The following is a 26,248-nucleotide window of genomic DNA, read 5'->3' on the forward strand; positions in this document are numbered from 1 at the left end:
CTGGCAATTGATGTGTTTTACTTTGAACTCAATATTCAGACTGAGATTTGAAGACATGAAAGTATCTCTCTTTAAATAAGTTTATCAGTTGCATTATTTAAGACTGCGGCACAACTCTCCCAAAGAAGAGAACTGTGCAGATAGCCCATGACCAAATGGAAACATTTCCATTTTCACAGCTTCATCTTTCCAAGATGAAAATGGTGTCATCTAGATGTAATGATCATCTGAAGGAGATAAACCAAGCAACCTAGTATACAGCCAACAGTAGGAATCCTAAGTAGATATATTATGGCAAATAATGGTTATCGTTTGCTACAAAATGATCTTTACATCACCATAGTAGGGTTGTAAGAACCAATACACATAACAGCCTACTTAATCTAGAATATTTTATTCACAGAGATTGTGATTGCTTTTTCTTCAATTCTATTTCTCTTTCCTACAGTTTTCTTGCTACGAAAACTGATGAAATGGCTGGGAAATCACATAAAGAGAAGACCATTTAAAACTGGGAAAGGATAACGAACTAGTGAAATCAGGTTTTAACATCAGAACTACGTTCAGAGCTCATGAAAATTATATGAAAACATTCTACAAAAATGACTTAAGCGAGATGGGTCAATGCTATACCCACCTGTACACCTCAGAACCAATTATTTTCTATTTTGTTATTTTCAGTACTACTAGATTCATAGCCAAAATAAATTCACATAAGATATTGCTAGACCTCAGTGATGCACCTTAAAGCAAGTAAAACTCTTTTATTCTTTGACATGTGTACAATGTTTAAAGAGAAAAACAGGCCCCAAATATCATCAATTGCATATAAATAAATAAATAATAAGGTTAAAACCAGGGCCCTTTTAATACTGAAAGCACTTACCGCTGACATTCCCCAGCATGCAGAATTAAATCTTCATTATTCCTAGCACTGATGGTCAACTCGTGTTCCGTAGAATTGAAGACGTCAAGAAGTAGATGGCATTGCCGGGTGCTGTTCAGATGAGGGGAAAAAAGAATAGCACAATTTCAATAACACACCACAGAATTATTATACATATATCAGAATTAACATTTATACATAAATATATATGCATAAATATAAATATACACACGTTTTATACCCTACTCCAATTATAAGAGTATCTTACTCTTTTACTAGAATTAACTTTTCTTTTTGTCATTACTGGATTTTTTTTTTTTTTTAACTAAAACTAGACAGAAGTGTATATCCTAAAGAGAAGTTGTTCCATGACAATTACGACCTGCACAGTATTAAGCCCCATAGCATTTGATCACCTGTATATATACTCACTCTGCAGCTTTCAGACTCACTTCTATGGAAAAAGCCACAGATTTTTTTTCAGTTCTTTGAGCATTCACATGAAACAGTTTTATTATTTCAAATTATCTTGACATTATCTTTTTAAGAAACAAATTTACAAGCAAAAATTTAAATCCTTGCCCAGTGGCAGGGAGTGATTCCATTTACTACGACAGCTGGTTTGTCTACAGACCAAAGCAAGCTGGCAACTACAGTACTTTTCCATCATACCAACTGCTCTGAAAGAGACAACTCTGTCCCTTCTGCAAGAAAGGCAAACACAGACACCTCTCACAGAAAAGCTTATATTTGTCAGCTATTATGCTTCGAATCCAAATTTCCCTAGAAGCATTCAGTATAAATATAGCAACTGCATTTCTGGTAACCTTAGGAAATAATACTGACAAAGGTAAAGAAAAGAAACTTCACTGTAAAATTTTATTCTTGTTTATAGACTTTTCTTCCTTGTGAAACTAAGCACAAATAGCAGCATTGAGTGATTATAATATAATACACATGGAAAAATATCAGAACCAGATACCAGAATGCCAAATACAATCATAAAGCTGCAATAAAGCTTCATCAGCCTACTCTGAAATTCAAAACTTCCTAAGAAGCTACTTAACAACAGAGAAATATCCCAGCCTTAAGCATCACTACAATTTAGCTTTAGCTATCACTGACTTTGAAGTTTAAATGCACATGTAGCAAAATTAGGTGGCTTATTGTGAATTACAATATAGAGTAGCATAGCTATTGTACAAAGATTATGGATCATCTCATCCCATATAACTGCTATCAGAATCAGTAAGTAGGGAAAAGCAACTTGTATTTGGTGTCAGAAGTAGAAGCCACCAGCAGCATTAATTTGAGAGAGTTCACTTGAAATCAGACACTCCCCAAAAGGGAAGAAAGAGGAGTATGTCGGTAAGGTGAGAGTCGGCAGAGCCATCTTTCAAACAATAAGCATATTCAAAGTAAGAAAGATACAGTTGTGTGTCTCAGGCAACCAAGTATGTTTATCCTATTGCATAATAATTTACAATTAAACTCAAACGCTGGCCATTCCAAAGGCAATTAAACTCAAGAGGTGCAAGAGTTAAGAACTGCTCTTCTACTTTGGAAACATTCTCTGGTTCATAACACAAGTCTCTTCTGAAAATCAAGAGACACCATTTTCAGAGTACGTACAGAAGGAACTGTGTTGCTACTTTGCAAACCCTTGAGATGGGAACACTTTTAGGACAAGCACGGGGGGTTAAGGTTCAGGTCACAAAAGTGATAGAAATGTCGCACACAATCGGGCCCTGAATGACAAGCAAGCACTGCTTGGGGACAGTAGCATGTCTTACAGCAAAAGTAAAAAGCAAAAGTGGTGGTGGAGGGTTTTTTTTATATATATTTTAAGGGGTTTCACTCTCTTTGGGTAAAAGCTGAATAAAACATGAATACAGGGAAGAATGTATGAAGATACCTGAGTGCCTGAAGCAAACATGTCAAAACTCAATAATTTAGAACAAATAAGAAGCCATAGCTCTTATTAGAAACTCTCTTCCTTAAACAGCTCACAAGAAAGAAATAACTGGAAGGGTAGTATTTGAGTTGGTAACTACCCTGTTAACCACTAAGGAATGAGAAAGAGAGAATGAAAAAAAAAGCCTGGCTTCCATCTCATCGTTGGGAGAGTAGGACAAGACCTCTAAAGACAGAGCAAACTTCTGCCTCTCCAGTAGATATGAAGTTATGATCTGCAAGAGAGAATTCTAGTGTAGACTATGTTTACAAAATTCAACATGGAAGGAATTTTTTATTTATCCCATAGCAAAACCAAACAATTGCCTGAAATAACATTCAAGCCTTGTGCAGTATCTTTTGGCAGCAGAACCAAAGATGTAAATAACACAATTCATGCCATAAATATAAAGGACCTATACAAGCAGCAGCCCTTCAGGACTAAACACCATCACTAATACTAAAAATTCCCAAATATGAACTCTTGGACTATTCAGTGAAAATTATTCATCATCATGACATTTATTTCATCCTCTTCGAACACTACACAAAATAGACATGTAGGGGATATAATACTTTCCTTGTGAATTTTAAGTTAATTCTCCAGGGGAATCTAAAGATTAAATATACATTCTAATTCTATATAATCTCTATATTCAGGTTTTACCCAAAGAGAGTGAACACCCTTAAAAGATTTTATTAATTAATATTAATAAAAATCAAAATTACAGAATTATTACACTACTTTGAAAACTTACAAAATATAGTTATAAAAAAGACTGAAGGTAACATTAAGACTGTAGAAAAAGATAGCATTAGATGTTCAGAGTAAATACAGGACAGTATCAAAGAGGCTATTAGAGCAATGAAAACCAAACACAATTAAAGGTTACAAAAATATTTTAATTAAAATGGCAAGCTTCAAATACTGGAAGCTGTATCCAAGTAAGGAAACCAAGACAAAGCATAAGCTCTGGAAAATCAGAGATAACACCATAATAAATTTTAAAAGGAAAAAAGAAACCTTCAAGCTGTTAAAAGAGCAATTTGCTAAAGATCTGAAAACTAGCATGATTGTTTTTTTTTTTTTTTAACATGCCACAACCAGTAGGACTGTGTAGAACTGATGGTGGTGAGTTATGATCTGGGTTAAAGTGAAAGTTCCAGGAAAACAAAGAATTAGCAAGAAAGCCAAATGAACTATTTATATCAATTTTCACTACAGGTGAACTTACAGAAGGCTGTCCTTTGCAAGATAGGAATTAAAGAACCTATCTCAAAGTGTCACTAAATGAGACTTGAGGGGCAAGTCATAATCATGCAAGTGTGATAAAGGAACTCTAATATTGATTTGCTGAACTACTACATGTATGTCCAGTCAGCAATCTGTTGCTTAAACAGATCTCTGTATCAGAGAATTTTCCAATGTCATATTGTTTTAAGGATTTTAAGGCAATAGAGTAAATCTTAGACCATTAACCCTGGCCTCCATACTAAGTAAATTAATTTAAAAAAAAAAAAGTATGTAAGCTTTTAAAAACTTAAAACACTCAAAACAATAAATGGATCTAAAGATGATTAAATTATATACCATAATGACCTACTGAAATTTTTGGCTGAGAATACCAGTCATAAGCCACTGATTCCTGGAACTGAGAAAGATTATCCCACACTTGCCCAATTTCTTCGTACTCTTCCTAACTATCTACCACCATATAACAGTTTACACTAAGTGTTCAGTGGATTGGGGAGGGAGGTACAGGGTGAGTTACTCGGGAAAAAATCCACTTTGAGTGGATTTTGAGTCCTCTAAGTCTAGTTAAGTAGATGTTAGTCACCATTCACCCCAGAGAAGGTGGAGAACTCCATCTTCAATATTTCACACAACATGCAGGGTCATCAGTGGCTTCCCAGTCTTCATAGCGGTTTGGGGTCATTTTGCTGTTACTAGCTCCCTTTTTAAAGTTTGGGTCAAACATATCTAAAGCAAGTCAATTTGTGTTTGGGTGTTTTGATTTTGTGGGGTTTTTTTTCCTCCAGAACATCTACTGAGATAGCGTAGTACCATCACACACTGACACACACAAAATTAAACCATTATCTAGTTTTATTCTATATACTTATGGACTTACATTTAAGAAAATAATATGGATTAGTGCAGTTTCCCATTTTTATAAAACCCAAATAATCCACTCTTCATGGATTATTCGGGAAGATACAGGACAGATATACACTATTGCACCACACAAATCTCAACTCCCATATATCCACATTCCTATCTCCTCATCATACACCCCCCAAACTACCCACAGCTTCCTACCCATCCATCAACCACAGCGGGCAGCACGATGGTTTTGGCTGGCCCCGAGCTCATCCATGCCAACTGGCGCAGGGAACAGAGCAGGTAACTGCTGAGCCCCTGCTTCTGCCTGTCCTCACTGGGACATAAATTAGGATATGTCTTCTATATCCAGTTACCAATCTGCAGGAATATATTTAACTTTTCCCTGAAGCTGGACGAAATTAGTCAAAATTTACCTAGGGGAGAAGGGGAAACAGTTAAAGTGATCATATAAATTTCATTTCCCTGGGAAATAAAATATAAAATTATCCAGAAAAATACAGGAGATGCCAAAACCACAACATCTGTCTTTTCTGAACAGAATGATATACAAGTTACTGCTTTATGTTAAAAGTCCAAATTAAATGAAGATGAATTAAAGCTGTACGGGTCTGTATATAGACACTAGGACAAAGAACAAAAGTTCTTGAAAGAGCGTTACTCCTCTTTCCATCTGTCATTTTCGACTGCTAATGGAAAAGAAATAAGCCTGGGTCAAACAAACAGTTTCAGAGCCTAAGTGGAAGAATACTAAAATTCACGACGTGCATTTTCCATTTCAATGATCTTCCTTATTTGCCCATGATGTTTCCTTTAGAAAAATCTACCATAGATTTCACGTTCAAGATTTTCTTTTACAAGTAACACAGAAGGTTGTACAGATAAAAACTAGAATTACATGAAACATTTTTAGCTGATTGATTTATAATCTGAAAGTCTCAAAATAACATGCAAATTTAAGTCAATACTCATTTCAAACAATAAAAAAATAAGATTTTTTAATTTTTTATTGAAAATTGAGTTAATTCAACAGTGTTGTGAAGATTTATTATATAAATTAATTTCTGTTATCCTCTATTGCAGAATTCAGGATATAACACAAACAAAAACTAGAGACATGATGAATCATGCTGTATTTTTAAAATCTTACAATGCCAGTTATGATTCCAGAAATAGTCACAGAACTGGGGCCATGGGAACTTAAGGCAAGAGACAATTACACTGTGATCTAGCAATTTCTTTTGGGGGTATTGCGATTACTATTCCAATCCACTCTGAAATGACAGCAGTAACAGTACTAAACACAGTATTAAAAACCAGATGCAGCTGCCATGCTCTAATGATGGCTCACTTCAGCGAATAATCTTACCACGGTTCTGTTTCTAGCTTAGTTTTAAAGTCAGTTTAAACCAGAAACGCTCAGGGGGGTTTAGCAAGTTATCTACATCCTGACTCAGCTCTGTTTCCCCATCAACTGAAATCGCGGAGTGTTTTCACATCCACGCTTTTGTTTGCTTCTTTTCTGTTTTCTTTAAACAGGCATCCCTACTCAAAACGAGACATCTAGAAAGTGAAGAGAAGCCCTGGCAATGACGACAGGCAACGGCGTGCCAGATGACAACCCGATTCTCCAAAATCTACTGAGAAACACAAAGAGCAACATAGCAAAACATCCATCTAGAGCATCTTTGTTGGTGCTACTCTGTTTTCAATAGGGTTTCTTTAATTCAATTTAATTTTTCTTAAATTCTCTAAAAACGAAGCTTTCGAGACTAACTTTAGATGATTAAGTCAGATTATCCATCTTGCTGTTAAAAGGTCTTTTCACATATTCCAAGAACTGTCCTCATCTGACTTCTCCCAGTTGTAAACCTTTTCAATTATGCTAAATATTCCCAGCACATCTATAAATATTTGCAGATTTATGTTCTCACGTCTTCATGTGCCAAACCATACATATTTAACATTTTAATCTCAAAAATTAATTCTCTCAATCTGTAAGCTACTTTTTGCTGCTCTTCTGTGAACCCACTGCAACATTATACCATTAGCAGAGTTTAAAGTTAGCAAGATGATTTAACTATTGGATGTAACCTCCCACGTGTCATGGGTTCCCACTCAGTAGAATCTATATTGAGCTTGGTGGTGTGTGTATAGATAAAGAATATATTCTAGAAAGACATCCGGTCCTGACAACATTAAAAAATGGTTATTAAATCCATTCCTTGACAGATTTTTCCAATGGTTATTAAGTCTAATTCATCAAAATGAGAGCTTTATTTGTAGTTGAATTTGCCTGGTTTCCATTTTGACTGTTTTTCACTAACAAAACAGTGAATTTAATGCCAATTATTTTCTCCATGTAGAAACATCTATTCCTCTTAAGCAGGTCATATGTTAGCCTTCCTCCAAACAAAAGAGACTGCTCTTCAAGCACCCAATCAAAAGAGTCCTTCTCCAACCTTCAAAGCTCTACAACATTTGAACATTCAAATATTGAGAACCAGAAGACTAGAAACAGCTGCCTGTCAGTAGGTAGCTACTTCTCATTCTGAATGTAGCAAATGTGAACATTTAATTTAAAAACTCAGCTACAAAAAACCAAGAAGTGTTGCTGAAAATACTACAGAACTTTTCTATTGCCTAACAAAAATGTTTGCTAGAACATGGCTGAAGAAATGTGCTGTTTACTCTTTCCCTTGTATGATTTGTAGATATATAATGATCAGGATTTCTAACCCAAACCTAACACTGCTGAAGAGGCTGTGTTACAATTTATTGTAGTGAAAATGTGGGTAACCCTGGAAACTGGAATGGAAATTCTGAAAATTATGTCTGATTTTATTAAGACCCAAAGTTCTACCCACCAAACTGAGGATCTCCTGAGAACCCTCCACATAGTCAAGACTGTTGTTTTTCAGTCTCCAAACACTTTGGTGAAACCAAGTTGGAAAAACTGGATCCTAACTTAAATACAAAACAATGAAAGGTCTTAGACTAGGGAGCATGCTGCGGGCTTTATTATGAACTGATGCCTTCTTTATGAAAATAAAATATTTCATTAAATGCTATACATTAATGGTACAAAGGAAAATTAACTTGAACCTACAGTTAGATGAACTGACACTTTGAATTTAACAGTGTCAGACCTGCTGCAGTTCCTTTTTTTTTTTTTCCTCTGACTTAATTATAAGAACAGAGTCTAAGGCTCCGCACTTGCCAAAAGAGATCTGCAGCTGATGTCTCGTCAGCTGTATGGTGGTTTTAACATAGGAAGAAAACTCTGCTGCCTCAAAAAAATTAAAAAATTTACCTTGTTCATCATCTTGAATTTGTAGAATTTACAGATAAGTATATTCTTACATATCTGGCTTCTGAACCTTGCTGAAAAGTGAAGGCAGCATCCCTGTTGCACTGTGGATTGACTTAATCTATAAATTTAGACCATCTTGACACCTTTGTAATAAGCAAGACCAAGATTTTCCAACCTTTGTAGATGGCTCTTATTTAGGACACTTTTGTACTGATGGCATAATGGCAAGGGACACAAGGAGACCAGCAGGCATCTCACAGCATGCAGAGCACGCCTTACTTGAATTCTTACCAAATGTGTGGAGTGAAGCAGTATTTTTCCTGGCATTTTTTCATGCTCTCTGCTCTTTGATAAAGGCAATAAGGAAGGACATTCAGTGCCCGCCAAAACTGGCAGATAATGCCTTTGAGAGAATCAACACGTATAAAGGAGATGGTTCAAGACAATCCAGCTAGCACAAGCTCCAACAGCAGACTTTCTTAGAGTTAACGGTCCATCAAAATGAAGAGGTACTTCACATGAAAGTTTCAACAGAATGTTTCCCTTACACTGAACTGTTAGCATCAGATCTCCACTGGCAGTCTGGGATCCGATCATCAGATCTCTGCTGGCAGCCTATAATCAATCTACTGGTAACGGAACTGTTTTGAGGCCTGGAATCACACCGGTAGTTTTGGGGCTAAGACATGATAAGGAATCAATTAACATGGTATGCTTGATTACAGAAGACACTGAATACAATTCACTATATAGATTTATCTGTATTTTATGGTAAGTAAACAGTCAAGCAAGTAGATTCCTGAAACCCTCTAAGACTTCAGCGATCCACAGGTCAGTGAGCTGTAGGTCAGACTGGGAAAACTTCCAACATTAACTCATTATCTCTTATACCCATATCTGGGTTGCTTTAAACACCTGCGTTCTTGATTATGCATCATGGGACAATCCAGGCAAGCACAAACAAGCAGAATCAAGAATTACAGGTAACACGATCAGAGGCAAACAATTTCCCAGCACAATTTCTGCCAGTCTTTTCAGATGTAGGCAGCTGAATGAGCACAGGTTGATATACCCAGCGAAAAACCTCAGAGCAGATTACATCCGTTTACTGACAGAACATCATCTCTTCCAACAGGAGAGCTGCTATCTGAATCAGAATTAGGCAACAGATTAGGCACCACAGCATGTTAAGGGCTGCATCAAGCTAACCACGGACGCCTCTACAGACCAGCACAGATAAAGGTTAAAAGGACCTCTTGTCAGAATTAAATGCATCTTAAGACATACTGAAAATGTAGTTAATGAAACTTCTCCCCATAAAGCAGAAACCTGTGCATGAGTGGAAGACATAATTTTGGCTAGATATTTAGGAAAACAAAAAACAAACCAAAATCCCCAGCTGTGTCAGTGGTATTTCCCATGCATATCTGCTCAAGCAGCTAATAAAAGAAATACCAATTAAGTTTGGAATACTTTTACATAAACCATAATCTTTATGTTACAACTCGGGGGGGAAAAAGTGATTTCATTAACATTTTTCCTTTTTTTTTTCAGTAAAGGCTTAAGGGAAGAATGAATGTTCAAAGTTTTTTATTTTGCTTTGACTTTTTAAGCCCAGCAGCTAGTAAGCTATTGTTTCCCACTTTTGTTGGGGTAAAATGTAAAAAAAACCAACAAAAACATAAAAGAAAGGGAAAAAATTGAATCCAGAAAATGAAAGCAATGATAACTTTCGTTCTGAAGTGACAGCTGAGAAGGTAAATTATGAAATACAGTTTCTCATAATGACTAAACAAAAATAGCTCAGCGCCTCAGATAGAATTTAAGCAATGAAATCTCAGCTGTAAACCAAAAGGAAATCAGATTCAAATTTTAACAGAGCAAGTAATCATACAAAATTTTACTTATAAATTATTCTCACTGAGTCTCAGATATTGGCAGAGATGATCAACAGTCAAAAAACCCACTTTTTTTCATTTAATGATAAATATTTATCCTTAGCAGATTGGAAGATGACATATTTCTGTTATTTTTCACTCTCACACATAATATCGAATGACACATGACTACTTCTGATGGAGAATCAACATGGGGAAGCACAGGAGTACAGGAATGGTGTTAATGATCATGAAAGCTAATGGTATAGAACAAACAAGAGATAAGAAGCACTTAAAACCAAAATGCAATCATGACTTAGCAGACAATATATACCTACTGTAACAACAAAAAAAAGAATCTGTATAGCCTTCTGACAGGTCTTGCAATAAAACACTTCTGAAAGAAATTTAAATACTACAGTATTTTCCCCCAACTCAATAAAGCTTTTTGGCACCCTAATTAAAAGCAGTCACATCTTTAACTACATCACCAATCAGCAAATCACTTAAAATAAAGTTTCCACTGACTTAAATGCTGATTGGTATGATGAACAGGCAAAGAATGAAGCAAACGCATACAATATGAGCTGAAGCATTTGGCTGAATTGGAGCCACTATATATAGCACCTGCTGTTATAAGACTTGTGAAACTGTACACAGCTGAACAACACAGAAACTCTACCTTTGAATTAGCACCTCAATCTATTTTTAAAGATTTCAGGATTAAATACTTTCCTCACATAGTAAATTCCTGAGAATAGATGGACAAGGCAGGGGTAGGATGACCTTGTCTTACACAAAACACAGCTGGGGAAACCTAGCACAAAAAGCCAGCTTACCAACAAGAGAGTTTCAAATAAAAGTATCACGTTGTATTTGAAGCTTTTATGGAAGGTTCACAGCTTCACACCCAAGCTGCTCTGTGACTACAGGAAAGTAATTGCAGCGAACCAAAGAGCAGTCGTGCTGTCCATTTAAAAGTATACATAGACAGAGTACAAAGGACATTTTTGACATTGAATGAAGAGGACTATGCATGCAAATAATAAATGCAATCTGAGTATTTTAACCTGTATAATGAATCTTCTTGAAAACTATTTAAAGTAGATGCTGTGCTACTTTCAGGTTGATAAAGAGAGATCACTTATTAAACCTTGAAAACCTTACAAAGGCCTAAGAATGTGCCATTGCAGGGATGAAACTCTGGACATCATTAATAAGGTTCCTGGGATTTTGCAAACAGCTGTTCTGGATACAGTGTTCTGACTTTGCAGGTAGTATTAGGTTTACTTTAATAGAGCAGTTTCTAAAAGAATAAAATGATCATAGAATCACAGAATCATAGAATGCTTTGGGTTGGAAGGGACCTTTAGAGGTCATCTAGCCCAACCCCCTGCAGTGAGCAGGGACAGCTTTAACCAGATCAGGTTGCTCGGAGCCCCGTCCAACCTGACACCCATTATGCTCTACTTTCAAGCAGCAAAATGCTTGACAACCCTGCGTACCAATAAAGCCATACAGTTTTAGGTCTCTTTTATAAGAGCTGGACAAAATCTACTCATTAAAACAAATTCAGCTTGAGACAATCTTGTTTGTCTCATTTTTAAACATTTTTTACAAAAACTATTTCAGTGTTTCGTTATCTTTGCCTATCCTAAAATCCCCTTGCTATATGTGAAGGTCATTATTTACTGTGTTACCTGCTGTGAAAACAGACACCCATCCTCTCGGCAGGGCCATTTATGTAATTAAAAACTTAAGTCCTCTGTCAGTCCTCTCTTTGGCTTCAGCAAGACCAAGAGTTTCTATAAACTTATGTTTTAGCATAAATCCCATTTTACCACTCTTGCTCTAGACTTTCTCCAACTTGTCCACTTTTCTTCACGTTTCTCCAAGTTCAAGCCCCAAACTAGATACGGTAACTTTTCTTGAGACTTTACTTTTTTTTTTTCCACAGAAAATATGCTCCAATTATCTCCTAGACTTATATTCCCTTCTTGCCTATCTTTGGGTTTTATTTCTGAAGTCTATAATGAAAAAGGTTCTAGGACCAGTGGGAATGTCTTGGATCAATTAAGTTCACTGTCAACTACTATGTAATCATAATTGCACTGAAATAATTTCATACTTTAAACCAAACAAAATGCTTCTTGCCTCTATGCACACTGGCTTTCTTTTCAATAATCCTGCTACTGTGGCAGTTGATAGCTGATCATTACAAGGGGATTTTTAATAGAAGCATATTCCTGTCCAATTTGTAACAATTTTTTTCCAGCACTAACTTCATCCTTCATCTCAGAGTATTTCCTCCTCCTTGATATTTATACCTCAGAAGTACTTATGCACTGAAACAAAGTCCATTCTCAATCTTCTTTCTTCCCAACAAACCCAAGCTTGTTTATTCATCTTCTGAATGACAGCTAGTCAAAGGCCACCTCTGGAACTGCCAGAATGTGAATACACCCCAAATATTTCAAGACTGTAGAGTATTTAGCTACTAGCACAGGGGAACTTTCATTACCAAAAAACTGTTGATTAAGGATCAGTAAAATCATTAACTTACAGAATTCATTTTTGCAAAAGCTGCTTTCAGTATGCAAAGCAATATAAAATTAAGAAAAACATACAGAATAGGAACTGTCTATTTAACAGCAAATAAAGACAATTTTATCAAAACAAATAATTCTTAAAACTGATTATATTCAGTTTCTGATGAATTTTAGGCATACAGGTTTTAGTAATGATGGCATTTGACCACCATCACACGTTGCCATGATCTTTAAAACTCACTACGATATGTGAAACTACGATATGTGAAACTACTCTGTGGCTTACAAGAAAAAGCAAGCACCAAAGGAGAGAATGATTACAATTTATTCCTCACATCCAAAGACAATCATTTACACATACATTTTGGGTAAGATTCTATAAAACAAACACAAAACAATGTAATGTACAACACACCACAACAGCAGAGAGATACAGAAAGAACTCATCAAATTTTACAATAAACAAGAGGTATCCTGTCCCTGGTAAAATAAACCATCATGAAAAAATGTCTGAACCTCAGAAACCGTCCAATGCACATGGATTGCTTTAATCATAGTCTGCAGTTAAAGGAGGCTAAACTCCTAAATGAGGAATTTTGAAAATTGTTCACATCATTCTTTACCTACATGTTGCAGATGATATTGAAAGTTTCCAGCGTGGTCTTTAAGTTATAGCCAATATAATAGAGACAATGAGTCAAATATACAAGAGTCAAAACATGGCTTACCTTGTTGCTGGAAGGGTGCTGACACGTGTAAAGAAAACAGATGGCTCTACTTCTACATGAAGGCCTAGTGAAAGGTTCCTGTAGTATCCTTCAACATGTCCCGGTCCACCAGAGTACTTAAAATTCAAAATGGCTTCCAGTGTCTAGGAAACAAAAGTAAATTACGTATTAGCTATGCTTCATTACTGTGCATTTCACAAGTTCAATTAAATTAGACCATAGAAGTGATTTACCACAAAGTTTCTATGCCCTCAAGAATTTGCCTTCCTAACCCATCCATTCTATTATCTGAAGAAAAAAGGCAATCCAACAAATAACTGCATCTAATGTAAACAGCTGCTTTTTTTCCTAATCCTTTCAAAAACTAAGGAGTACAGAACAAAGTCAGCTGGACTTCACTTCATGTAATTCCTCTCCATACCACATTTGACACAGAAAAAATGGTTTATTTTTGCTTAGAAGAGTTTAGGGTTTATTAAATGATATGCTTTTTCATACTCTTGAAAAATATTGACCACTTCATTACCTTCATAATCAAATGGAAAACCCTTAAAGTTTTTGAGTGTGGACAGATAAAGATTATACAAAACTAAAAGCATCTGGTCTCTTAACAAGTCACTGCAAATACACACTCATCTCCATTAACTAACAGATGAAAACAACACTGTTGTCTAGATCTAGTACACGAACCTTATCTTTCTTTGATGTTCATTTTATAAAACATGACTGGTTAACAAATATTAAAAATGAGGATGATTCTTTAGCATTAGTCTTATGCACTCATTACTCTCAGTAGTACTGAGCCTTTACTTCTGTGATGAAATTTTGGACCGTATGTCTTTTTCCTTAATGAGCAGCACGTGGGAAGCTTCCCAGGATACGAGTCCCCATGTCGTCATCAGTGTTCAAGCTCAGAACAAACCTTTGATTCATCCAAAGCGACTACGCACCACCTCTTCTTTCATTATATTCCTGAAATACCATTTGCTGGAAGCAAGGCAAGAATTTAGGAAGCATCACTGGATTCTTTCTCAGCTCTTATTCTGGCCCCCAGTTACCTGCTATTGCCAAGTCTCAGAGCAAGGACAGAGTTAAAAACAGACCTCTAACCTAACATGGACATTACAATATTATGCTGAAGCCTATGTCTAGAGGGACAGCCGTTTCTTAAAAAGATGTGGAAACAATGCCTACGTCCTCTTGGATGAGCTTTTAGCTCATTCTTTACGTTAAAAAACCAAACCAAAATAAAACCCCAAAACCAAACAACCCCAAACCTCAGTCAGTCAGCAACTTCTCCAGGAAACCAATTATATTTATCAGATGTCATCAATCCTCACGGTTAAAAGTACATTCCCTTTCAAGTGAAGATTTCTAAAACATTCTATGAAACCTGTTAATTTTTTCCATAAGCTCTGAGGAACAATCTAAGGATTTTATAACTTACAAAAAAAAATTACATTTGATACCATTATGTTTCTAAGTCTGGCTGAAGGAACAGAAACACGGATACAATCGATTTCTTAAAATAACTACAATCCAGGGATTTAAAGAATACCAAAATCAAGAGTTTAATGTTTTGCTGCATGTGTGCACTTAAACGTGTTGCCTATTTCCAGCTAGCTCTTAAGTAAAGTGGGCTAACTCCAATTCCTAATATAGTTTCATTAAAATTCATGAGAGTCACCTTATAATAGAAATAAAAACCTTCAGCGGGCACTCTGGACATATCCGTCTACTCTGTTTATGTCAATCCCTAATTTGTAGTTAATGAACTCAAGTTTATATTATGTCAGGAAAGCTAATCAATATTAAATACAAAAATAAGAAAAGCAAAAACCCATTCAAAACGTACTTCATTCTAATTAACCAGCTGGACCATTTAATAAAAATCAGAAGTAAACTCCACAAGTACAGGGATCTGACACTACTTACATCATAATGCGAGAATGGACTTCAATTTCAATTACGTGAAAACTCCAGCTATGTATGTTCCGTATTATTGCAGTAACACTCAGTATCCTGCTTGGGAAAGCTACTGTGGTATGGAGCCATAGTTTATTTTACACAGAACCATGGCGCAAGGCTGCTTTATCAATCCCAGTCCCATAGGACGAGAGGAAATGGCCTCAAGCTGTGCCAGGGGAGGTTTAGATTGGATATTAGGAAAAATTTCTTCATGGAAAGAGTAGTCAAGCATTGGAACAGGCTGCCCAGAGAGGGGGTGGAGTCACCATCCCTGGAAGTGTTCAAAAAATGGGTAGATGTGGTACTTCGGGACACGGTTTAGTCGGCATGGTGGTGTTGGGTTGACGGTTGGACTGATGATCTTAGAGGTCCTTTCCAACCTTAATGACTCCTAGTTTTTACTTTCATTAAAAAAAAATCCAGCCGCCAAGCCAGGAAACATGAAATTGCTACTCTGCCCTTAATTGGTTTAGTGGTGGACTTGGTAGTGTTAGCTTAATGGTTGGACTGGATGATCTTAAAGGTCTTTTCCAACCTAAATGATTCAATGATTCTATGATTACAGGTAAACGTGTAATAAATGTTAGTTTGAAAGGTCATGGAGCATCATCATTCCAGATGAAAACCCTTCCTAACATCCAATTCCAAATGAAAAACCTCCAGAAAAAGGTTAAAAACTACAACTACTATGTGTCGTTGATGAGCAGGTGACTTTAAGGGCATCATCATAATCTTGGTCCCTGTTGTAGTGAGGAATTTGTCAAAGAAAACCTGCTGATGACCCTGCGTGTGTCCCACACCCTATGCTAGAGAATGGGGAAAAGAAAACCTAATGGTCTTCTATTAATCTAGACAACAGGACATCTCACCCAAAACGTAAGATTTGCACAAAGATAATACATCAGGTAGACTTTACATCAGGAGTGTAGATGTATGTGTAGGGGGGGAGTATGACCGAAGGAAATATTTTTTTCAGGAGCCTTCAGGTGATCAGAGAAAGTTTTATTGCTTAGGATTCCTATAATATGAACATGATGTAAAAAAAAAACAAACAAACAAACAAAAAAAACCTAATTCAGTCTCATTTAAACCCCTCTACACACACACACCTTGGAAAAGACTCCTCATACAATATGAAAGATTGATTTTCTATCTTTAGGATAGAAAAAAAAATCCTACACTTTCATAAGCTTACAAAGCTCCAATTTAAAACAATTTGTGAGTCTCTCCCACAGCACCTGCAGAGAAGAACAGTCCAAATGCTACAGCCCCTGATTTAAATAATGTTGTATACTTACTCCCATGGCCCTGTCAAATGTACATAAATAACAGACTGAGCTGCAGATTCTATTCGTCTTTACAAATACCAATAGCATTTATTAGATTTCTCCAAACTGCATCACTGCAGACCAAAAGGAAACGGCAGGTTGTCACTACAAACATAATTTTGCCTGCGGATCATCCATAAAAAAGAAAAGGAAGGAAGGATGGAGTACACTGGCCTCTCAGGGCAGGCAGCCAGGAAAAGCAGCCTATTGTTAACTGAACACATCTGGAATTCAGAATATCTGTGGACTGGGGTGGGGGGTGGGGATTCTTGTTTTTAAGCAGAGTTGCATTCTGGAAACTCAGCAGTAAAAATATGGATAAATTGTTTAACCTATATGATGACTTTGGCTTGATAAATTTTTTACTACTTCATTGGTCCTTCTTTCTATTGATGAAGAAAAGAAAAGGAAATGTTTTAAGTGGAAGTTCCAGATGACAAGACTCTTAACAAACAGCACCAGACATTAATACCACCTACTATATTGACAAGAAATATTTTACAGATAAACTGTTGAAAAATTATAATTTTGGTTTCTCTCATGCATTTTGTCCTCAAACATATTTTCTGCATACAGCTGGTACCAATTTTTTTTTTAAAAAGTCATTCTCTCCTGTCTGCTCATGGAAAACCTTTCCATATTCATGTTTGTAACAGAATTAAAAGCAAAATTAGAAAATAACTTCTTTTTGAATAACACTATGCCACTAATGAAAAGCAAAACATTTGGCATTAAAGTTTCCTAACTCAATGACAACAGTTAGTACCCCTCTGCCAATCCCTCAAAAGTGACTTTGGCTGAACAGTAATACCTTTCATATACTGATTTTAATTGCCAATTCAAACAATTAACAATCTACAACTCAGATCAATTACTTCTACTGAACTACTACTATAGTACTTCCTACCCAGAAGAAACAGAGAGTACAATCTAAAGAGTATTTCCATATAATTCTACAGAATATTGCTACTTATGCAGAAGCTAGAACATTACTGATTGAGAACAGATCTCCCCGAAACAGCTAAAGACAAAAGAAACATATAAATGAAGGGGGAAAGAGCAGTGATGAAGGGGATTCTTGTGCTCGGAATTTGAACATGGTGCTCAATCCCTTCTGTGCGCTCGTTCTGAAGTAGGGGGGTTGACTGAGTACCAGAGTCAAGAAGATTTACCCCAAGAAATCTTTCAAAGTTATATGTAGCAAAGAACAGTATTTTAGTCCAAAAATTGGCTTAGACCAAGAGTATGTTAATGTAACTATAACTCACGGATATAAGAATCCACCTGCAGAGATGTGATCATTATATGCGGTATGTAAAGGAAAATAAACATTCTGTAGAGCATAAAATATTAGCTTAGTTTAATATTAGCAACTCTCATAATTAGACTTTTTTAAGAAAAAAATCCTTCAAGACATGAAAAACATTAAAAAAGTAATTTTCTTTTAAAAAACAGGAATAACTACTGAACAGCAACATTAGATATAATCAACAAAAACTACTAACAATGAGAACAATATACATAGGAGGTGAATTAGTAGTCAGGAAACTCAAATTTATAGTGATATACTGTTAATGAGTAAATAATCCATAATCATATTGATTGATAAAGTTCTTATACCTTCCTCCTCACTGTTGAAAAATACTTTTATGCATCTAAATATTTGGTTGCAAAATTTGCAAAGTTGGAAACAGTTCAGGTCAGAAGCTCCTGAGTTTAATTCTTACATCATCTATTTTGCTTAGTAGATTTGTTTCTTTATTCTTTGTTTCTTTATTCCTAAACAATTTATTAGCCATAATTCTGATTTTATCCCTGTGCATATCTTGGTAGTGGAAGAACCAGAAGATTCTGTTTTATAATATTTCTTCTTACAGTATTGCACTACCACACATCCTGCATTTTGTGTTTCAGATACCAAAGCAAGATTTTGTCCTCCATTTTTTTCCAAACTGGAACATTAATTTCTAAAATATTTATTATCAGTGTTTTCCATAATTAAATTAACAATTCATACTTTGTAACAAAGGCTTCCATACACTGCATTTGCAGGTCTTTCCTAAATTGCCTTAGTACAGTAAAAATGACACTAAGTAGATGTCAACATTTACTACAAGACGAAATGCCAGTACTTAGCTACAGGCAGTTTGCTCCTGAGACTCTGCAGATACTGACTGCAGTAACTGTGAAGATATACCAGAACATATCATTGCAGGCTCCCCATTAAGATATAGAAGACCAGACTACAAATATATACATTCAGAATATAATCTTTCCATTTTAGTTTCTGAACTACTTACAGAAAACAAATCTTACTAATGAGTATAATTTCTCATGGGATTAGGGCTTGAAATTTGAAAAGTAACTTATTCTAGGTGTGTAATCTTCAAGTATACCTTTTTTTTTTTTTTTTAAATCAAATTACTTGCCCAACAGTAAACATGTTTTCTTCCCAAATCCCATCATGATCCTGATCTCCTGCTTCTCACACCCATTAGCATTAGCAGGACATGCTCCATGCATTCATGAGTGCTTAGCCATTCTTTCTGACTTTTAGTCCCTTTTCTCGTTGGATGCCTTCTGTTTTCAGGTTTGGGTTTTTTTTTTTCCCCTCCCTTAAACAGACTATAAACCCCATTTTTGTTAAATTCTCTGTCTGCCTCCCTCCTTCTTTCTTCTCCTCCCCTGACCATTTCACTCCCATATTCAACTCTGATGGGCAGTGATATTCATCAGTAATAAAGAGAAATAAAAAAGTACTAGTTCATCAGTTCCATCTCGCAAAAGGCACCAGAGAACCTCTCTCTACAAAATTAACTTCTCATTTTCTTCTATTGGGTGCCATGCTTAAATTCTTCTAAGAGCTCTGAAGATGGTGTAAATAAATCAGGGGTCAGGAATTTCAGCTGCCTAAATCTAACTAATTAAATTATCTGGCAGTAACAAAGAGAAAATGACTTTCCCAAATTAACCACACTCTTCAACAGCAGCAGGTAACCCTGGCAATAAATAGGCTGGTGATAGCAAAGAGACGGCCAGCCAAAGGCACGCTCAGAGCGCCAACGTTGCTGACGCCGACGGCGTTCCACAGCCTTGCCTCCGTGGGTGCAGCCACGCGGTGCCGGTGGCATCTCCCGGCCTCTGCCCTCCCACAGCTTCCTCGCTGCTTCCGGGCCGAGGCTGAGCTCTCCTCAAGGCTGAGCTCTCCTCAGGGCTGTCGGGCTCACACAGCCCCACGGGGCCTCTGGGAGGCTGCAGACCCTGGTTCCTGTCGTGGTTTAGCCCCAGCCAGCAGCTCAGCACCACGCAGCCGCTCGCTCACTCCCCCTACCCCGATGGGATGGGGGAGAGAATCGGAGGAGTAAGAGTGAGAAACACTCCTGGGTTGAGATAAGAATAATTTAATAATTGAAATAAAGTAAAATAGTAATGATAATAATAACAATATAATAATGATGATGATAATAATATACAAAGCAAGTGATGCACAATGCAATTGCTCACCACCCGCCGACCGATACCCAGACAGTTCCCGAGCAGCGATTGCTGCCCCCCGGCCAACCCCCCCCAGTTTCTATACTGACCATGAGGCCATATGGTATGGAATAGCCCTTGGGGCAGTTTGGATCAACTATTCTGGCTGTGCCCCCTCCCAGTTTCTTGTGCGCCTGGCAGAGCATGGGAAGCTGAAAAGTCCTTGACTAGCATAAGCAGTACTCAGCAACAACTAAACCATCAGCATGTTATCAGCATTCTTCTCCTACTAAATCCAAAACACAGCACTATGCCTGCTGCTAGGAAGAAAATTAACTCTATCCCAGCCGAAACCAGGACAGTTCCAAACGGGGCATTCAAGCCCTCTTTTGCTCCCTGCTGCTTCAGGCCAGTCCTACTCACTCACCTTCACACTGAGAAGCTGCGTGGTTCTTCCCCATCCACACAGAGTGTGTAGAGGTTTTTTGCCCTAGTCAGACTAAATTTTTTATCCTTCTTTCTATATGTGGCTCCACACCTCAATTTCCCATCTTCACTAGCAAAATTACCTGGCCTAAGCATTACTGGACCCAACCCAAAAAGGACCAGTCTTGAAGACCGCACGATTTCGAATCCAAGCACATGGGATATGCTGCTCCAGCAACACGGTTCGTACTGAAATGCAGTACATTGAACACAGCTGAATCTTTTTTCAGGGAAAGACCAGAATGTGAGCATTGGGAAGGAAATGGGGATGCCTACATAGCTGAAACCAAGGAAGATGGGACTCAAATACGTCAAGCTTCCAGTCCTTGGACCAATTTGTGAATGCAAAGACTGTGGCTATGTATGGAGTTGTCCTCATGAAAAAAATCAGTCCTGGCATTTACAAATGCACACATCTCTGCCTATGTATTCATTCGGCTATCAAAATTCATTTAAATTAGCACTTTCTTGAGTTTTAATTTACAATAGTCTAACAAAAGACAAATACTTGTGATTTTTGCTTCTTTCTCCCATCACTAAATTTACAGTCCATGAATCCACAGGGTAACCTGACATAGGATAAAGTCTGTATAAAAATCAGGCTTAAAGGATAAAGTCTGTATAAAAATAAGGCTTAAAAGCAGTGTTGGGAGAAGCAACAGGTGCCCTTATGTACATAAGCTGAATATCCTCCTGCCCACTTGTTCTCAGGAGGATAAAAGGAAAAACAACACAGACCCACACCACTAAAGAGGAAAAGCAGAGAAACTGCTGGCTAGTTACAGATTCTATAATTCTCCTTAGGAGGACAAAAATCTCCAATCTAATAGAAAAAAACCAAACCTCCAACTAAATGTCACTAGCATCACCTTTCTGTTTCTCCCTGTTGATGAGAGCTAAGCAAAGAACAGCATTATTGAAATCTGAACGCTCTCAACAACATTCGTTATGGTTTCTGAGATACACACGCTTCTTGGCATTGACTCTTTGGACCGGACTCTTACTGCAAAACTCAGACCACGGGGACTTCGATGCTGATGTCTTCAAAGCTTCTTCCATGAAGGAATTCACATCATTCCCTCAAACACTTAGACCTTCCTTTACTTGAAATACTGGTGTTGAAAGGATATTTGGGAGGAAAAGTGGAATATGTCATTTGTCATAAGGAGACCACCAAGCCATTACCTCACAAGTTTCATTTCAAGCTGAGTATTATTCCAAAAGTGAAAATAAATGAGTCCTCCCTGATGTCTTCAGTAGCTGCCCAAGACAGGTCCACAATAAGAAATGAAGATCAGAGGTGGAATACATGAACAACTATATATGAAATTTTCTACCTGTAGAAAACACCGTATCATGGTTCATAAAAAGTAAATTATATCATAAATTGAATTTTTATATGAAACTAATTGATGGAATGAGTGCACAGTGATACCATGCAACTTTGCAGAAAGAGATCTATTCATTGCTCTCTCTCTCGCTGGAGAATATTAGTCTTTTCACTTACGGCTAACCTGTCTGATTTTCTGATACACAAAATATACTTTAGGTTTTCTGTATTTTTATAAATGACACAACAACTCACTCTCTTGTTTTTTTAGCTAAAAAATAAATACTGCGGTTTTAAGGAGAAATTAGACAGCTAAGAAGGGATAGAAAGTACCTATACATTTCTCTGAATGTAAATTGTGAAGCAAGTCTAAATCTACTGGAATACTTAATTGATCAAGGTAGAATTTCTAATTTTCCCCAAATAGGAAAAGGAGACTTTCCCAGTAGATATTGTTCCTTAAAGCACCAAGTAGTATAGTAATTGATAGCAAGAGCCCCGATATATGCATTATAAAAAGGATATGCATATGTAATCATCTTGTAGTGCATATGTAATCATCCTCTAGGACCAAACTGCAGCAAGCATTCGCCATACTAATTTTTCTCCTCTGTATTCCATTAAAAATATATATGGCAACTACAAAAGCTATGATAAAATTCTTAACAACTGATTAAGCAATGAAATAAATTGTACCGCTGCAGTAATTTTTATGTACAAATACAAACACAGCCCACATTGTTATTCCTGTGAAGCTACTTCATCAGTCTAAAGCAAAATTAAATATAATTTTTAGCACGTGTTAATCAGGCGAATTTACACAACCAGTCTATTGAACAAGGTGCCTGTTGTGCTCGTGCTCTAGTGCAGTTTTACTCAAGTACACCTACTGCATACACACTGACTTTCAGTAGCAATTTTTGCAGTACACCAATGTTTATCTAGTTCATCCATCTACATTTATGTCTAGTTAAGCGCCTGAACAATGAAACTGCTGCATCCCTTTGTAAAAATAGCACAATGGCAATGACAAGTAGCTGAAGCTAAATATAGCTCTTGCAGGCATATGCCGGGAATTAAATAGTACATTTTACCCCTCCCCAATCCTAAATCAGTAAGCTTCAATAAGGAATCTCTAGTGAATACACACAGGAGCTCAATAAATCTCCCTTAAGCTTACAAGGCATATTCTGAATCTGTGCTAGCTAAAAATAGCCATGTTTATAATGAGAATGGAGATGTGAGCAGAATAATATTAAGTTTAAAGGCAGGCATGCTATAGTCATTCTGCATTAATGAATAGGGTGAATCAAAGGTCATTCTAACAGATATACAGATTGACAGATAAAATACAATATACAGCAATCTTTTACTAAAGAGCATTCATCGCACATTAAACTCTGCACTTCCTAATTGGCCATTGCAGCCACACATTCCCAAGTTATTCTGTGTGCATTTTTTAGCTAGAACACAAGTTGTTACTTCCAAATGACAGGAGAAAGATAGGAGTATACAGCATTATTCCTCTGGACAGTATGCCCTCCTAGAGTTCAGCTCCCCTCTGGAAATACTCAGGAAATACAATACATAATTCTTGTTGTAATATTAATGACAGAATGCTGCTTTCTTTAATTAAAGGCAAATTGCATCCAGGCCTCCAGGGCAGTACTATTGCAGCCGAACACCCAAGTGGCTGATGCACGTTCTCAACTGCCTCAAAGGTTTTACCTCCAGCGACTTAGACACAAGCACTGCTGACCACAGTTACCACAGAATCTCATTCTTGGCTGAGATACAGATGAGACATTAAAAATAACTTAAATACAAGTAACTTTTATGTGGAACATTCCCATCGAGAGTTTTCTGTCTACTGACACTAAACTGCAGAATCTCTTAGAAAAATGTGTGCTAGGAAATTACGCAGCCCTGCTTTCTGTTCTTGGAGGACTTGCTGGAATGGAGGGGCAAGTCATCACACACATTCCTCAATAACTTCTCCAATTCTGAAATCCTGCCCTGATTCTGAAGTAGGAAGGTACAAAAGGAGAATGAATGCAAGGATAGATGTTGATGAACAAATCACACACACACATCCTTCAAAGGGGAAATTTCTCTATGTGGAGACCAACAATGCAGACTGGTTCTCCCAGCAATGGCTCCATAACGTGTTGGTTGCTGTAAAGAAGCATCACTGAATGTATTTCCTCACTGAAACCTGTTCATTACACCCTGTAGGCAGGCTCCCCAAGACCAAAGGCACAAGGTGCTGGCAGATATCTTCTCACTAAAAGAACACACCCGTGAGAGGTGGATAAAACCAACTCCTGGGCAAAGAACATGTGTCCAGCATAAACACACCACATGTCATGAAATCATAAATGAAATAACAAGGTAGTATAAAAACAGTCACAACCCCAGAAAGAATACCAGGAAAAAACCAAAACCAAGTGCTGCACAAGTGACTCCCCAGTTAAGAACAACACATCCAATCAATGTTGCTTCTCATCCACAAGCAGGCCATCTCTCACTTTCAACAGCAAGCACACAATTTTATTAACTGTTATTCACCACATCTTGCTACTGCAGACTCAGCAATCAAATATGATCTTTCAGTATATATTTTGAGTTAAGCAAATGAGAATTTTAGAAAGCTGTATGACACAAAGTTTGCAAGTGTGAGTGCAAGTTTTCTTCTCCAACCCTCCCACCCAGGAAGCGGATCAAAGCAACACCACCAAGCCTGAATAGGCTCATATGCAACAACGTGAAGTCTCTGGGTAACACAACAAAGTTATTCAGTTTTGGTTTTTCAGGCCAAACACTTCTACACTGTTTCACACTTCCTCAACCTTGGCCCATCCCTTCTCTGTTCCCTTCTACTATGCCCTTTGTGAGAGAAGGGGATGAGACTGCACGCGAAGTGGGGTAAACACAGAAGAAACGTTTTGTTTTGCCCTCTGTTCTTTGCTTTCTGTTATTCCTAATATTGCTTGCCTTTTGCATTGCTACTACACATTAAACTAGCATCTCTGTAGAACGTCTCATACCTCCAAGATCTCTATCCTGAATGGCAATGGTTAATTCAGAGCCCATCACTGTGTATTTGGAATTAAGACTGAATTTTCTTCATGTGCATTACTTTACAACGCACATGTGGATCAACGCTGATCTTCATCTCAAATTTTAACAACCCACCTCTATCACAGGATAAGCCTGTAATCCTTGAAAGTTGGTTTTCATGTATGCTGCCCTTGATAAACTTCGACACAATCCTAATCACCCTAATATCCAGATCCTTTATGAGCATGCTGAATGGGACAGACACAATACAGATCCCTACAAATTAGGCTGGAGACCACCTTTCAGTAAGTAAATGGACCATTTCTCCTACCTCAAGCCAGCTCTTGACTCCTGATGGGACCTCCACTTTTATCTCACAGCATATTTGTTTCTCTCAAAAAGCCTTTTGTGAGAGTCTTTTTGGGAGTGTTTTAGGAATTAAGTAACCAGTATCAACGATATTCCCTTTGTTCATGAGCTCACCATATACTTCAAAGAATTCTGACAGATTTGCTTCCCACGACTGCCCTTCATAAAAAAACATTTCAACAGTATCCCAACATACGTACCTTATTATTATCATCTCTGCTGTTAGATTTCTGGTTTTACTATATTTACCAATAATAAGAGTAAAGTAATTGTATTAGCTACCCTGCTTCCCCAATGGCAATATAAAACTTAGCTTTTCAAAGTTTACAAACTTTTAAAACACCAGAGAATATGAAGATTATATTCTAGACAAAGAAGGAAGTCACATGCATTCCCCTATGGGTGTATGGTCTGACACAGGCCCAAGACCATCACCATTACCCAAGTAAGCAAAATTTAGAATTTCTATTTTACAACACACAAATCCATCCCATACAAAGGGTACACAAAAAGTACAAATGCTTTCCTGAAGATCTCAAATCCATTCACCGTTTAAAAGTCTCCTGAAGAACCCAGCTCCATTCACCATTCGTGTACTTGTTATTCCTAATATTGCTGTATTGTACTCGAAACAAAAATGATACCCACACCCTCAAAAGATAAAACAAATCCTCCTCTGCAATAGCTGAAGTACCTTAAAAAGAAATAATGCATCCAGCAAATCAGAAAAAAAATTGACTATAACACATAAAAGATCCCTGAAACTGAGTGATCAGATTTTTACGAGAGCTCTTTGGTATTCTTG

The 26,248-nt window shown here is 37.1% G+C and overlaps 1 protein-coding gene across 1 annotated transcript in view; it reads right to left on the reverse strand.

Annotated features, from left to right (window-relative positions):
- TRAPPC9 (trafficking protein particle complex subunit 9) overlaps positions 1-26,248 on the reverse strand; it is a 517,114-nt gene that overhangs the window by 318,543 nt on the left and 172,323 nt on the right. Inside the window, exons 19-20 of the mRNA XM_075704831.1 lie at positions 13,429-13,571; positions 887-997 (exon numbers count right to left, since the gene is read on the reverse strand). Coding sequence (XP_075560946.1) covers positions 887-997; positions 13,429-13,571 — 254 coding nt within the window. The remainder of the gene's footprint in view (positions 1-886; positions 998-13,428; positions 13,572-26,248) is intronic.

Source organism: Pelecanus crispus, chromosome 2, assembly GCF_030463565.1.
Source record: "Pelecanus crispus isolate bPelCri1 chromosome 2, bPelCri1.pri, whole genome shotgun sequence".
NCBI classification, from domain to species: domain Eukaryota; kingdom Metazoa; phylum Chordata; class Aves; order Pelecaniformes; family Pelecanidae; genus Pelecanus; species Pelecanus crispus.